A 14,796-nucleotide genomic window follows, 5' to 3' on the forward strand; every position below is an offset into this window, starting at 1 on the left:
AGGAGCATACTGAGGTGGCCAAACAGGTCCCTGGGTCACCAGCTCTGTGGTTTCAACCTTTTGCACTTTCTACTGCTGCAGAAAGGAAATGTGCATGTGTGCGCACACACACAAAGACTCTGTCACTGCCGAATTCTGCAAACAAAGATATCTAGGAAATTAGAAAGCTAGAAGAATTGGCAAAAAATAACCAAGGAAAGACAGAGAGTGAACCCATTCTCCCAGCAACCTATCCAATAATTCAGACACTGCTGTATCATTGCTCCTTTTCTACAGATCCAGTGTTTTCAGATGAGCTGCATCCCTCGCAAGTGCTACCTGCATGTTTTGATGAATGTTTTCCAGTCGAGGAGGAAATGAAGATTATTTGAATCAGGGCATAGTTCTACATCAACACATCCCCCCTTACATTGCTAGGAAGACTTAAACACTTCAATTACTAAAGATTTGTTCCCAGACCACACAGCAGCTCTTTGCTGCCCGTCTCTGCTCCTCTCAGAGCAGGGAGGCCACCATTGCAATGAGGAGGTATTGTAAAGATAAGCTAATTGGCTTTGCCACCAGGAGAGATGCAATTGGGCACATTAAGCCCAAACTGGGTAGTTGAGACCAAGTCTCCCATACAGAGTACAGAAAGAGTTTCTGCAAAGTTCTTCAAGCTTAATTTTCTTCTCGGGGATCTTTCATGACAAGCTGAGCTTCAGAAGATATTAGTCAAGCATGAGTATAGGCTCAACACCTCCTGGGTTTATGGGAGACACAGGAAGGCGATTACATTCCGTCAGCCTAATTAGTGATGGAAATATGCTGCCTTTTATGCCTTCAAAAAAGTGCGTATGATGATGCATGATGCAGACTAGGCTTCTCCACTGTCTCACCCAGTTCACTTCCAGTTGCCTATCCTCAACCTGAGCACTGTAGACAGATATCCGACCTGCTGTGAGTCCCTCCAGGCTGCTGTGCAGGATTAGTGCAGCACAGGACAGACCTTCTCCAAAGGCCTGGGAAGAGCTTTCTGGAGGGACATGCAGCACACAGTCTGTGTCACTTTAGAAGCCATCAGTGTGGAAGAAACAGGAGGAAAAACAAAAAATCTGCACCTCTAACATCCCAAGTGAGTTTCCATGCATAATGAATTGCAACATGCATCTTTTGGGCCCAGTTTGGTGCTGAGTGAGACAAGCTGGGAATTAATTCTTGGATCCAGTGGCTGAAAGACTGGCCTTTTTAAGCTGAAAAAATGCTGTAGGCTATTAGGGCTACTTCCATCTCCAGAGCACACCTTCCATCACTCCTCACCAAGCAAACCAGCAAAGTGAGCACTTGGGAGAGTTTAGCCTACAAGCAAAACGCTCATTCAAAATTATGTTACTGAGCACAGCAGATTTCATTTTGTGCTAGAGATTGATATTTCCAAATTGAAATAAGAAGGTTATCCTGTGTTTACGGCAGTAAATACAGTTTTTTCTTGAAATATACATCAGACAATTTGGGTTTCTTTTGCTTTGATGCACTGTTGTGTGAAATATATAAATAGAATATAGAAAAATTTTTCTCTCTCAGGGCTCTGGCAACAACAGGTTCTCTATCGATAACTTGTTCATACTGTACTGAGCAGCTGCACATAAGGCAGTATTGGTCTTCTTTGAACAAAACAGAGATGTATTTTGAACCCCTGGTAACCTCATCTAGTATAAGAATAAAGAAAAAAAAAAAGGCGTACTGGTATTTAAGTTTCCCCTATGATGCCTGTAACTGGGTGGATTTACCTCTAAATCACAAACTATTTCTTCCAGTCTTATCATTTCGTTTTGTTCTCTCATTTATCTTATTTACCACCATTAGAGGTATGTTTTAGCAAAGAGGTTAATTTGTTTACTCACCTAGAAGAGAAGAAGAAAAGTCCGCACATGTGTTGACTGCAAAAATTTGGGCACCAAACCCAAAATGCAAATCATGTTGGGCTTTGTTGTGGAAAGGGGTGACAACAGCTGTGCCATCCCACATAAGTCTGTTCTCAAGCATCGTTATAAAGAGGAAAAAGCTACTGAGGATGACCATTCTGTGGTGAGGATAGTTTAAATCTCTTCCATTCTAATTCAAACAAAAAGAAGGGAAAATAAAGAAGTATTCAATGGCATAGAGTGGGAGAAGTGTTTTTTGGCTCTGGTAACCACACAGCCATGAAAGGCCACTATAATGGAAACTGCTCTGGATTGCTCTTTGGAACAGCTGCAAGGCAGTTATTTAAATGTACTCATTTACTTTTAGTATTTGGCTGGTAGGATCCACTGCTGGCAAAAGCAAAGAGACAATGATGAATTTTTGTTGTTTTCTTGTTTTAAGCATTTCTGGAGCACTGTTGGAAGTCCCTGGTTCATTAAGCAACTGGAGCTCAAATTATTTCTTCAAAGCTCGTACTGCAGAATTCATCTCATGCCATTCACAAAGAGAGAAGATACTAATCACTCCACAGAGCACATTAATCAGTTTAGATCACCACTTGTCATGTTTCCTTTTTGCAAACAGCAAAGCCCTTTGGGATGCTAAATGCTTCTTATGGAATTATTTAACTTTCCACTTACTGCATTATCAGACTAATCAGGTTTCTATGATATAATTTTGCTTATACAGAGCTGAGGTTATGAAGTTGTCACACATACCACAAAATATCCCCAACATAAAAATCAGAAAATTCTGTTCGTTTTGTTTCTCTCTCTTCAGGAGTAGAATGGCCTACCTAACCTGAAATCACTAGATTCTCCCTTACAATAAAATCCCGTTGGCAAAAACTCAGAACACATTCTGGAAATTTTTCATTTTGTTGACTTATTTGACATACTATAAATGGTGTCCCAGAACTATTTTCTATTCCAGATTTCAGCTATGGATAGCTAAACTACTCTGACACTTTACTTATCTTTCACATTTAAACATGACCAAGATGCCCTAAATCTGTGCTCTTAATCACCACTCTGTACGTCTGGTAACAGGATGCTGAGGGGGAAAGAAAACGAGAGCAGAGCGCTTTGGACAAGTCAGTACATAGGGAGGGTATGAAGAGACATGACTGTGGAAAATGCGTTGCTTCAGTAGAGGGTTGTAGAAAGCACCAAAAGCGTTTCCTATGCTGCCACACCAGCAAGAACAATATTTTAAAACAGTAGCAACAATTTCACACCTGGTATCAAGAAGTGACTTTCAAAAACTTTTCCAAATTGTGAATCTTTTGTTAGCTGACTCAGAAGACAAATCTTGAGAAAGATACCATTTGCAATTAAATTAGCAGGAACTGTGGTCCCTCACTGTGGTGCCACCACAAAAAGCACCTCTGGGATTCAAGTCCAAGCAAAAACCTGCCAGGGTGGCTCTGGATCACAAAAGGTCCTGCTAAGGTCTCTGGGATTCTCCCCATGTGGTAAATAAGAGTCTATTCTTGTTTGTGCTGTGCAGTTAAAGGACTGATGTCAGGCAGAGAAATATTTATTACTGGGTTGTATACACATACATAAATACACACACACGTATACAAAATAGATAACATTTATTTCTAAGACTAAAATGACCAAATGTGAAGGAAACCAACTATCCTGTCAATGCTAAAGGAAAGTTTAAAAGATAAAAGATAAAAAAAATTAAATATAGAGAAAGTTTAAAGTAAAGTAGCAAAACACTTCTTTTTGTAACTAAGATGCCATCTAGCTCATGCAGAAGGCATGCAAGGCTACTTCCAAGTTTAAAAAAAAACCCCTTCCTTAAAACATTAGTCTCTAAATGTCTTCTGCAGCACACTGTGGCATCTGCTCAGTTTTAAAATAATGTCCTCCAGAAAAAAAAATTAACGATTTAATTAATTTAGATTTATAAACTACATCCAAAATTCATTTGTATGTCAACACAAATGTGAAAGGCAAGTCCATGCAGTCCCAATATAAAAAGTGCTTTATTTCAATACTTCCTTTTAATGATTCGTCTCTTTACCTATGTGTCTCGCTATGTCTTTGCCTGTTAAAAAAGCCCTTCCTTACCCTCAGAAACATACATATGGCTCCCAGCTGATTATTTGGATCTGTTACTCCCTTATGTAGGATTGAAACCATCAGATCCACAATGGTTTACTGAAATCTGTGGGAATACATGCATGCATGTAAGTCTGCTCATACAGATACCAAATTTGAGTCCATTTTTACAACACGAGGTTGAAAGAATATGGTAGAAAAATATCAGTCTCCCACACTGAGATACCAACCTTTCCTGTGCTTCCTGTTGCCATTTCTTTTTGGCTCTCAAGTCAAACCTCCTTGAATCACTGTTTCTAAAACCCAAGCATGGAGGGAGAGCTGTCTGGATTACCAGTCAATGATCAGAGTCATCCATTTATCTCTAGTCTTTTTCTAGCAATGCAAGTCTAGGGTAGGATTTATTCAGCAGAAACTCCCTGTAGACACAGGACACATACATCACATTTATTCACCTGTAAAGTACAACAGAATGGTAACTATGCTGATCATCAAGTCCTTTATAAATTATAGCCTTTCTTCCACTCATTCTTGTGCCATGGATGACCTTATTTTCCCTTTGAGAAGGCATTTATCCTGCAAAACAATCCTTAGATACACAGATTTCTCATACATAAAGAAGATCTGAAGGAGATGGAGACAGGGGTGCAAGTGTCGTTCAGAGCATACGAGGAGATGGCCTGGGACAGCCCTCCTCCAGAAAAGGAGAAGGGTCCAACAGCAGCCAGGCAGCCTGGAATGCAAGCATACAGCATCCACCTCCTGCCAGGTATTCTGTTCTGCTGTAAAGTTGCAAAATCATTCTCTGACCCTAACAGGGACAAAGACTTGAAAAGCAACAAAAATACTTTTAAAATATACTATCCTCCATTTGAAATACAGGAGGAAAAGAAGCACAAAGTTTCTCCAAAGCAGGTTTCAGATTCAGCTTGTTTCACATCACCCCCATCAATGGACATGTTTCTTATAACATCGTGGGGTCCAGGAATCTCTGAACTACTGCACTTCATAGCGCATATTGTCAAAAGGTGTAGTATGCTGAGCCAAAGAATCTCCAGAAACAAACAAAAAAAAGCAATATAAACATTAGATCTCAAATTTTCTCACACCTACATTAATAATTTGTGGTGCCCTCTTCAGTAAAATATACATCCTTAAAAGTTTTATGTTGTAAAAGACACTTGGGTCTCTATGAAGTCAAAGGAACTTTGAAAATGCTTTTCTGAGATGAAATCTTGACTGTTACTAACAGCTTGTTTTCTGTTTGTAATATTTACTTCACCAGAAAACACATGTACTTGGTGTTCAGTATATGGAGATGAAGAAATCACGTAGGTGTTTATAAATATCAAGTCTAAAACACACACTTTGATTCATGAAAGCAAGATTAATGTGTTAGTAATTTTAAGTCTGTTATTAATTTTATTGCTGCTTTTGGCTTAAAACTTTAGCTTTTCTGATAAGAACACTGAACCTGAAATTTCCTGTGGTGGTATTCCAACTGAACCACATTATGACCTTCTTCTAGTTTGCATTCTTTAGGCATAGTACAAATCAAATCATAGTGCAGGGACTACCTACATGGAGTCAATAAAGATGTTTTGCCATACATTTTCTTCCACAAATAGTAGTAGAACACAGCAATGTCATGTCTCAAACTATAATAACATTCTTAGGAAATTATGAGTGTCTTTAATACAATATTTCAAGAAAAATTCCCTTGATGACTCAGAATTGTGACAGGAGAAAAAGCTAGGATTCAATGAGGAAATAAGGAAGAGGTTCAGTCAGTTCAGCTGCCAGAGTTTCATTGTGGTCTACTCACCTCAATGACCTCAGGTTGAGACATCATGGAGGACGGCACCAAATCGGTGGGGATATCCATGGTAGCTCAATATGTCCCTGCTGTCCTTGCACCCTTCCTCTGCACCCACAAACCCTTGTAGGAACACAGACGCACTTCTTCAGACCCTAGTCATACTGGCATTTGCTCCTAGTAGGAAGGAAAAAAAATTGCTGAGAATAACAAGAGAACTGGGTATGCAGTCAACACCCAAGCCCCTCGGCAGCTGTAAAACCAGCCTGTGTGTTTGCACAACCCAACTTGCTTACATGACCATTCACAACAGATTTGCAGAAGTTTCAAAGGCCACGTTGGAATTTGGTCCAGAACAGCAAAACAATTCACTTGACCACACAAACTAGAATTCACACAAACTGAATACAGCAAGAAGGCTAACGCATAGACCATGTACACATTTGCAAGGAAAGATGATCACCTACAAAGCACTGGGATTGTGTTAGGGTTTTTGCCCCACACCAAAAAAAAACCCAAAAAAACCCTCACAGAAGAATACTCGGAGAATTACTTGCTGGAATTTAGGGTACATTTATTTCCTCAACTACTATTGTTTTACAGTTTGGTGATCACATGAACTTTGTTACAGGGACAAACTTAAATATTATGATGTCCTTATCCTTGATTTATTTCCACCATACTCTTTTTTTTTTTTTTTTTTCAGATAGACACAGATTTGCTGTAGGTGAATATACTGAATTGCTGTGTAATGTTTGATCAGATCATCCAACAGAATGACTATCATGTTCATCAAGGTTACATCAGCTTCTGCATGTTTTTATTCTTTTGTGCAAAGAAAACCAAACAAAGGGGAGAAAACTGTAAATGGCCAAGAAATTAAGCCCATTTAAAAATTCCAGAAGAAGACTACTGCAGGTTTTTTCCCCAATCAGGCCAGACATATACAACCCAACCCACAAATTAGCCACCACAGAAAGGATTTTGGAGAGACACCTATTTGCTCTCTGTATCCACCGCTTCCTATTCTGTAAGTCATGGTAGAAAATCACTTGTGCTAAGTGTATACAGAGTCCAACAAATATACCAAAAATGACCCCAAACCTAACTGGTATTTTTCAAACCGAGACCCTGGTGTAATCATACAGACAATGCTAGTAATTTTCCTGGCCTCTGGTTCATTTTTTCAAAGGCAACACTTACTTATCAAGCCAAGAAAGGATAGGTAAGTGCTGTAGGAAAGCTGAACTCCACATGCTTCTCTGAGTCAGTTATGTCTTTTTTTGTGTGTTGTTCATTTAAACTCAGCCTTTGCATGCCACTGTGGATATTATTCCTGCTTCTTAAAAAGCATCATTCTGAAATGCTTGCTTCACATTTCAACACATCCCTGCGTGCCTTACGTCACATGTAGCTGTCTCATCTTCCAAGCTCTTGGATCACTTTTTCCATCTTTATATAGCTTTCCAGTGACCCTTATTCTTTCCTACTCATTTCTTGTTAGTAACCTTTCATTCTTTCCACTCTTTGCTCCAAATTTCTACTACTATGCTCATGGAGAGGACAGAAAATGGAGATTTAGCATTCCTCCAGGAAAGCGTCCACTGAAAGTCGAAGAACTGAGCTACACATCCTTCAGGCTTCCTGTTTTCTTCTCAAAACCAGAGTTTTGCCAGTTTTCTGAAATTCACTCATTTTTCCACTGTGCATGACAGATGAAGGAAACAGATAGCATCAACCTGAAACTACTGCTTTTCTGACTTTGGAAAGCTTTGCTATTTGACCAAGAGAGTGATTTTCAGTAAAACCCCATCAACAGCCTCAAGATCCTCAACCAGCACATTTCATCACTGTCTTGTGAGCTGTCACAAATGTAACTTAAATAAGATCTCATAAGACCATTGTTTCTGTTCTCAAGACATGTTTAAGAGCAGCAGTGTCACTGCACCTACTTCACAGCAGCTCACTGTTAGTTTCTTTTATGTCTTCTCTTAATCCTGAAATGCTGCTGCTCTTGGATAATCAAGATGGGCAAAAGATCACAGATGAAGTAGACTTTAGGGAAGACTATCTAGACCAAAACCAGAGGTATGCTTAGAATGCTGTTTGCCACATATAAAAATGAGAGAAAACGATCATTTTTACTAGAGACCATCACAGAGCAGAAAAGAAAAATAAGAAAAAAAAAAATCTTAAAGTCTGTTCAGCCTTTAGCGAGCTCTGTGTACTCCAGGTAGAACACAAAAGTCAGAAGCTTAACCCCATAAAACCCAACAAGCACTTTAATGCTGATGAGAGGAGAAACATGCCTGTAGTCATTTTTCGCCACCCCTCCAAGAAATAGAAAACACAAGATTAGTAAAAAATTCCTAAGCCTATCACCATTTCACATTTCCCTTTCTGCACCTAGCTGCATTTTCGTTGCTTGTATTGCACTGATCCCTCAATTTAGCTGGAGAAGGAAGGCTCTTCAGTATACACCTTGCTTCTCCTAAGCACAACATACACAATGATTAAGAATTTCTGCCAACAGTTTAGGCTCCTAAAAGCATTCCAGCTGAAAATAGGTTGGATGGTACAAAACAACTCTCCCCCCTGACCCGCCCAACCTACCTCATCTCATTCAGCAATAATAAAGTGCAGAGGAGACTCTGCTTTCACAGCAGTGCAGAAGCAAGCTGACTCCATTCAAGCAAACAAAGGTGGCTCCTAATTTAATACCCGTGTGAGTTCAGGGTGCAGTCCCGTGTTTTTCAAAAACTATAAATAAAGGGAACAGGATCCTCGAATGAACTTTGCTAAAGGGTGTTATGACAGAAAAAATAGTGTCTATTAAAAAGAAAGTCTGAAACACAACAGCACAGGGGTGGCTTCTTACTAATGAGATTTTGATGACTTGCTGCACTACAAAGCATTGGAAAAAATACCCAAATTTTGAAGCAAATTCACACATATTCCCAAACACTGGAATTGCAGATCTTGCAGGTAAGTACCACTGTATGTACTCTTCTGACAGATGTTGCTGTCTTTACTGAATGCATCTAGAGAACAGCAAACTGGGGAAACATGTTGGTTCTGTATCTAAAATTAGTAAAATTAAGGTTATAGAATTTCTTATCCTCTGTGAAGATGACTCATCTCTAAGAAATGATGTTTCACCATGAACTACAACATTTAGAAAGCCATTTTTGATAACACATTTAGTTTTTGGTTAATAGAGAAAAAAACATCAGCTGATGCTCAGCAGAGTAGCGCATCTCTAACGTGCGGAGCAGGAACACATCTTCACCAAACAAAACATACTGCTCTCCGACATGCCATGACTAAGCATCATCATTTCTGGATCAGCTCTCTGAGACCACAGAAAAGAGGAACAAGGCAGTTTTGTCATTACTTGCAGTAGTTAGGAGAAATGCAATAATGTATCAAAAAAACATCATCTTGAAGGAACTGCTTCTGGAAAATCCATTAAATGAAAAAAATTATTACTTTATTACCACCCCCCAGTTTCTTGCACAGTACAAGTGATCTGCTATTTAGGAGTGATACAGCAATTCCAACAACTTTTGCATCACTGTGTTTCTCACCTGGGCCCACAAATACACGGTGCCTCCGCTGGAGTAAGGTGCTGGGACTGAAAGGCAAATGGTGTTTTCACAATCTGTGGCTGTTTCAGGTGTCCTGCATTGTTGCTGTCTTTCAGCTTTGGTTTCCTGCACCACTGTCAGAGTATCTTTTGGTACCACAGCTTGACTTCACAGACTTCAAGCTCCTGCATTTCATGACTCTCAAGATGCTCATTTGGTATGACCTTGAAGTTCTTAAATGTGATTTAGCTAAACAAAACTACCTTCCTTGCACTCCTCTAGTGAATAAAAGCCTAACAGAGTTTCCCAGAGGATAGTTTTAAGTCCTAATTGATCCCAGATGGATAGGACCCGTAAACCCATCAAGAAAAACAACAAACCAACATTTCAACAACATGTAAAGGCAAGAAAGTAAGAAAAAAGATCTCACATAAGGGTCCTGCTTCCAGATGTCATTGCAGAGACATTCCATATTTTGTGTGGCATCTGAAGTCTTACCATCCAAAAGTAATCATTTGGCATCACTCACCTCCAGCAGTCTCCTTCATCAACCAACCACTGCTTGTAAGCGTTAGTTTGTTAGCACATAAATAAAAGCATGACCCCACCATGGTAGCCTTACAAGACAAAAAGGCAAACGAACGCCATCCAGAGAACAGCAATGGCAATGACTTGACCTGTCTACTGCTTCATTTTACCACTTGTTAAAGTGATGGTGATAACATGAGTTTTTAGTTACCTACTAAGGACTCATGGAGGTGTTTTTCTTCTCTCCAGTAACCACTTGGTTAATACAAGAACAACTTCGGATGCACTTTCTAGCATAAAAGAAAATGAACATGAAAAGCAGAAAAATTGGTTTCAATTTCATGCTGCTAAGAAAAGAGAAGAGGCCTTCCTGTTACTCCTTCCTCTACTATAGTGACTACTAAGAACTATTGCAAAAATTTGGATTTTCTTTTGCAAGTTACAGAGCATTAGATCTTCCTAACAGAAAGATATTACCTCTTTTGAGCCTTTATGTTACTTTAGGTAAAGCTTTCACCACCACCGATGTTGTCACTTCGAACCATAGAGGCACAGATTCACTTACAAAAATACAATTCACTTGCTTAAAATGGTTCTGAAAAAGTTATTTAATAGCGATTCTTCCAACACTGAAACTCCTCTTGACATATACTTTAAAGCAATTAATAAAAAAACCCCACAAAACAATGCTAAAACCCCTCCAGGATGTGTCAACATGATTTTGTAAGTGAGCAGAGATACCTACAACTATGGAACAATAGTCTCAGCAGACTGGTGAAGGGCAAACACCACCATGGAAATGCAGATTAGAAGCTCTTGGTCCCTCTGAAATTCTTGTAAGGCAGTCCAAACTCTGATGCCAGCATTGACTTCCCTGAAACAGTTTCAGGAAGCCTTTGCATAAACACAGCGCTCCATTTTTTTCGCATTAATCAGTTCACTGCTGGTTAAAATGAAGGGAAAAGCCACATGCCAGCGCCCTGTCCTGCCACCTCAGGACCTTCCTCCTCCTTCTTCGCATGGCATGTCTGGAGTGATGTTTCAGCAAATGTCTTGTTTTGTACCAGGGACCAGACTGCTGAATCTTGAAGTGAGTTTGGTACGTGGTGTACTGTGACAAATAAATTTGCAGAATGAGCTGCATAAGGGTATGTGAAACTTTACTGGATGACCTGCCAAAGCATAAGGACAAGCTGAAGTAATTTAAGTGGTTATGATCTCTACAATCCATACTTCCGCCCAGTTCTGCCTTCTCTTTCTGTTCCAGGGTGTGTTTTGCCTGCAAATGAAGATAACCTCCTGTGCTCTGAATTAACATGCTCACCAGTTAAAGAGCTGAAATAAGTTAAGAGTGGTAATTCAGTATTGGGCAAAAAAGGGAGAAAAAAAATAAAAGAGGAGATTTCTAGGCAGATAGTGTGGCCTATTGTTGTGCTCTTGCTTTAAAGTCCTTCTGAACAACAGCAAAAAGTCTTTTGCCACTTAATGAGGTGCTTTTCCTACCATGACCTCATCAAATTTCTGGTGTCTCAGAAGAAAAGACCTTCCCTTCTCTTCCCTCAGCAGATGCATCAATACAGTTTGGAAGCTAGCACAAAATTAACTGTCCGTGACAAACTTTGTTGACAGTGTGTGTATTTGAATACATGCATTTTACTGTACAAATTCTTCAGATTGGTTGATGTCAGCCTGGCTCTTTCATCTGACATCCCTCTCCAGAAAGAATAAGGCTGTTGTCACATCCACCGTCTATTACTATAGCAGTAAGTATTGGAATAGAACTAGTATATGGTACTGATTAAACTGGGTTAATAGCAGTGAATCTGAAATTACACTGCTGGAGTTGGAAATAATTTTGTCAATATTAGCGTGGAAGACAATGATCTGTTTCTGATGGCATAGGGACTGATGTGAACACTGATTGGGTTATACCACTGGTCATATACATCCTTGTAGAAGGAAGTGGTTGCAACAATTCAGCATGCTTTCAGACCAATTACCAACAAATTGCAGAAGTTACACCTGTTAAGACAGCTCATGCAACACCACCCTCCTGTTGTCCCAGTGAAGAACAGTTCTACAAACATGCCTCCTCCCAAAGCCTTCCTGTCTGTTGTTTCCAGTCACTGGACAGACTGCTTTAAGGGGCTACGGAGCTATAGCATATCACTCATTTGGAAGCTCTTCATAAGAATGAATAAATTCACTGTGAAAATGGATTTGTGAGGTTTTACAGAGGGGTCATGGAAGTCTTGAAGGGGAGAGCCAGAGGAAAGGGACAATGTCACTCCATTTACTGTGCTGGCGGTACCATCACCCCTGGAAATGCTGGTAAAGCCAGACATTTCTTCAGTCCAACGTCACTGTCTAGGAAAATAGATTTTACTGGAATTTGCGAACATATGGAAAGGTTCAGATACAACAGGAAATCTCTACCTTGCAAATACTGCAACCCCCCGCCCCAAAACCTGGAGTAAATCAACTTGATTGTCTCTGCTCTTTCACACTAGCAAGAGTGAGTATCACAAAAGTTTCAACCAGCCTAAGAAACTGGCCAGATTTTTCAATCTGAGGAGAAAGATCAATGACAGACTGAAGATGCAATTAACCTGAGCTACTCATTCACTTCTGTAGAAGAAATTGAGATCCTCACTGGAAACGAGGTGAATTTTCCATGCTGCTGTTACGCTAGCACATCACACAGGGCAAAAAAAAAAACATTTTTCACATGCACCAAGACAGGCAATAACCACACAGAGTAAAAGATGTTTATGTAAATAACACCTCACCTCCAAAACACAGCACACACGTTTGCCCAAACCGCAAGTGACAATCAATCCATATCCAGAAACATTTTTCCATCAAATCCCCGTCCCTGTGGAGAAACGACCTACTCATTTCTAGACAGTAATCAATGGTTAATTCACTCTGACTTAAATGCCAGCTCTTTGCATATATTGTTTATGAGTTCAGACCTTTTCTTTCGCAGTCTGAGTGGGTTAACCCAACAGCATCGATTTCTATCCAGATAATTTCTGCTCACAGCACTTCCGTTATTGGTGAAGTAATGCATTGTTTGAAGAAAAACATTTCCAGACCAATTATTAAAAAAAAAAAAAAAGGATATTTTTCCAACCTGACACAACAGATGAACAACAAAGAAACTGGCTAAACAAAATATCATTAAGGCATAAAAGGGAGGGAAGGAGGAAGGGAGGGAGACATGCAACAAGAATAGTGCAATATTTAAAATGTTTCACTGTCATCAACAAATGACTTATTAATAATAAATAAACAAACTGGCAACTACAATAGACAATTGAGCTCGTTGGCCCGAAAACCGGAATCGGTTGGTACTAACCCCTTTCTCCTGCCATCACGGTTTGGCTACACAGGAGCGCGATGAGATTTTGTAATATTCCATCCAACAACCTGGGGGCCATTTCCCAATGCACGGAGCTGCAGGCGCACTAGCAGAGCGGCAGTTACAGGATGTCCTGTGCGGCAGCAAAGGCTTACAAACATCTGCAGAAGGGTTGGCAAGACAGCCTCCTGCCTAAGGACTGAGTGAGAGCAGGAGAACAGCCTCCAGCAAGACCTCTGGACAGCAAGTGCCATTGCTACCTGCCATGTATCTCCAGCGTGCTCTGACCCGCCTCAAAACCTCCGGGAGACCAGGGTAAAAGAACATGAATACCCCAACTCCACAAGAGTGGAGTTCCCCTCTTCTGGTGGTTGAAAAACCATCTTACCCCATGTGCATCATCTGCTTTCTGGCTTTTCTCAGTGTTGAGTTTTTTGTGTGTTTTGGGGTTTTGTTTTTTTTTTTTTTTAACAATCTGAGCAATTGTGACTTTGACAACCAAAAAAGCAGAAGGACAAAAACTTTCCCAAGTTCAGATCTAACCCAGCCACTGAACACCTCAAAGCAGGTGCTGTTTGCACTACTGCTGTCCCAACTTTGGAGTCACAATGTTCTAAACAATTGTCTTGGAAGTGATTCAGTGTCACAAAGATGCGCCACAGGATCAGGGACTTTATTATCGCTATGGTCCCACGTAAGTAATACATCTGCTTCTATGTTTGTGTGATGCCTGCCTCAATTGCACTTTGTCAATCAAAGTATACATTCTGCGTAATATATAACATAACCACCTCTCAGCCACTAACAGCATCAAAAGCAGGACAGCAGCATGTTTAACTGTGTATCACCTTGCAGATTGCTTTACTGAGAAGAGCAACAGCTGGCCAGAGCATTTATCGTTTACTTAAGCCAAACCAAAACAAAATCATAACAAACACTACCTTGGGAAATTTAACCTCAACTCTCCCAGCCACCTGAAAAGCATCTTATGAAAAAAAAACCAGGAATAAGAGACCTAAATTAATGAGATCAAATAAAATGCAGAAGTCCAAAAGAGTATTATGAAAGAAAAAAAAAAAGGAAAAATAGGAACTCATCTCTCCTACTTTCCCTTCTGCCTTCAGCCAACTCATACCTGTAAACTTCAAAAAGTTTTTAAAAGGTGCTCCAGGCAAATTTTCAACTTCCTGCAGCTAGAAAAGACTTACAGTTTCCACTGCCTCAGTCCTCACTTTCAGGAGTGCAATACAGCTGTTACCCTTCCTTATGTAAAGGAAAAAGACGAAGTATTCAGCAGTAATCTGAGGCTAGAAAGAACATTATTTCAACACAAACGTAAAAATTGCCCTCGCATTCAGTAGGACTCTTCCACAACGCAGTTGTGATCTCAAATCTACATCATTTGCATGCACAGCTCAGCCTGTTTTTAAAAAAAAAAAAATTTACATCAGTCAAACCTGTTTGAATAAAACCTCTGCGGAT

General features: G+C 39.9%; 1 protein-coding gene across 1 annotated transcript in view; it reads right to left on the reverse strand.

The window, feature by feature from the left end:
* LPAR1 (lysophosphatidic acid receptor 1) overlaps window positions 1-6,012 on the reverse strand; it is a 48,678-nt gene extending 42,666 nt beyond the window's left edge. The window contains exon 1 of the mRNA XM_010281656.1: window positions 5,845-6,012. Within this exon, the coding sequence (XP_010279958.1) occupies window positions 5,845-5,904 (60 nt within the window). The 5' untranslated portion in view covers window positions 5,905-6,012. The remainder of the gene's footprint in view (window positions 1-5,844) is intronic.
* Between the last annotated feature and the right edge of the window lie 8,784 nt (window positions 6,013-14,796).

This window comes from Phaethon lepturus, unplaced genomic scaffold, assembly GCF_000687285.1.
Source record: "Phaethon lepturus isolate BGI_N335 unplaced genomic scaffold, ASM68728v1 scaffold36352, whole genome shotgun sequence".
Lineage (NCBI taxonomy): Eukaryota > Metazoa > Chordata > Aves > Phaethontiformes > Phaethontidae > Phaethon > Phaethon lepturus.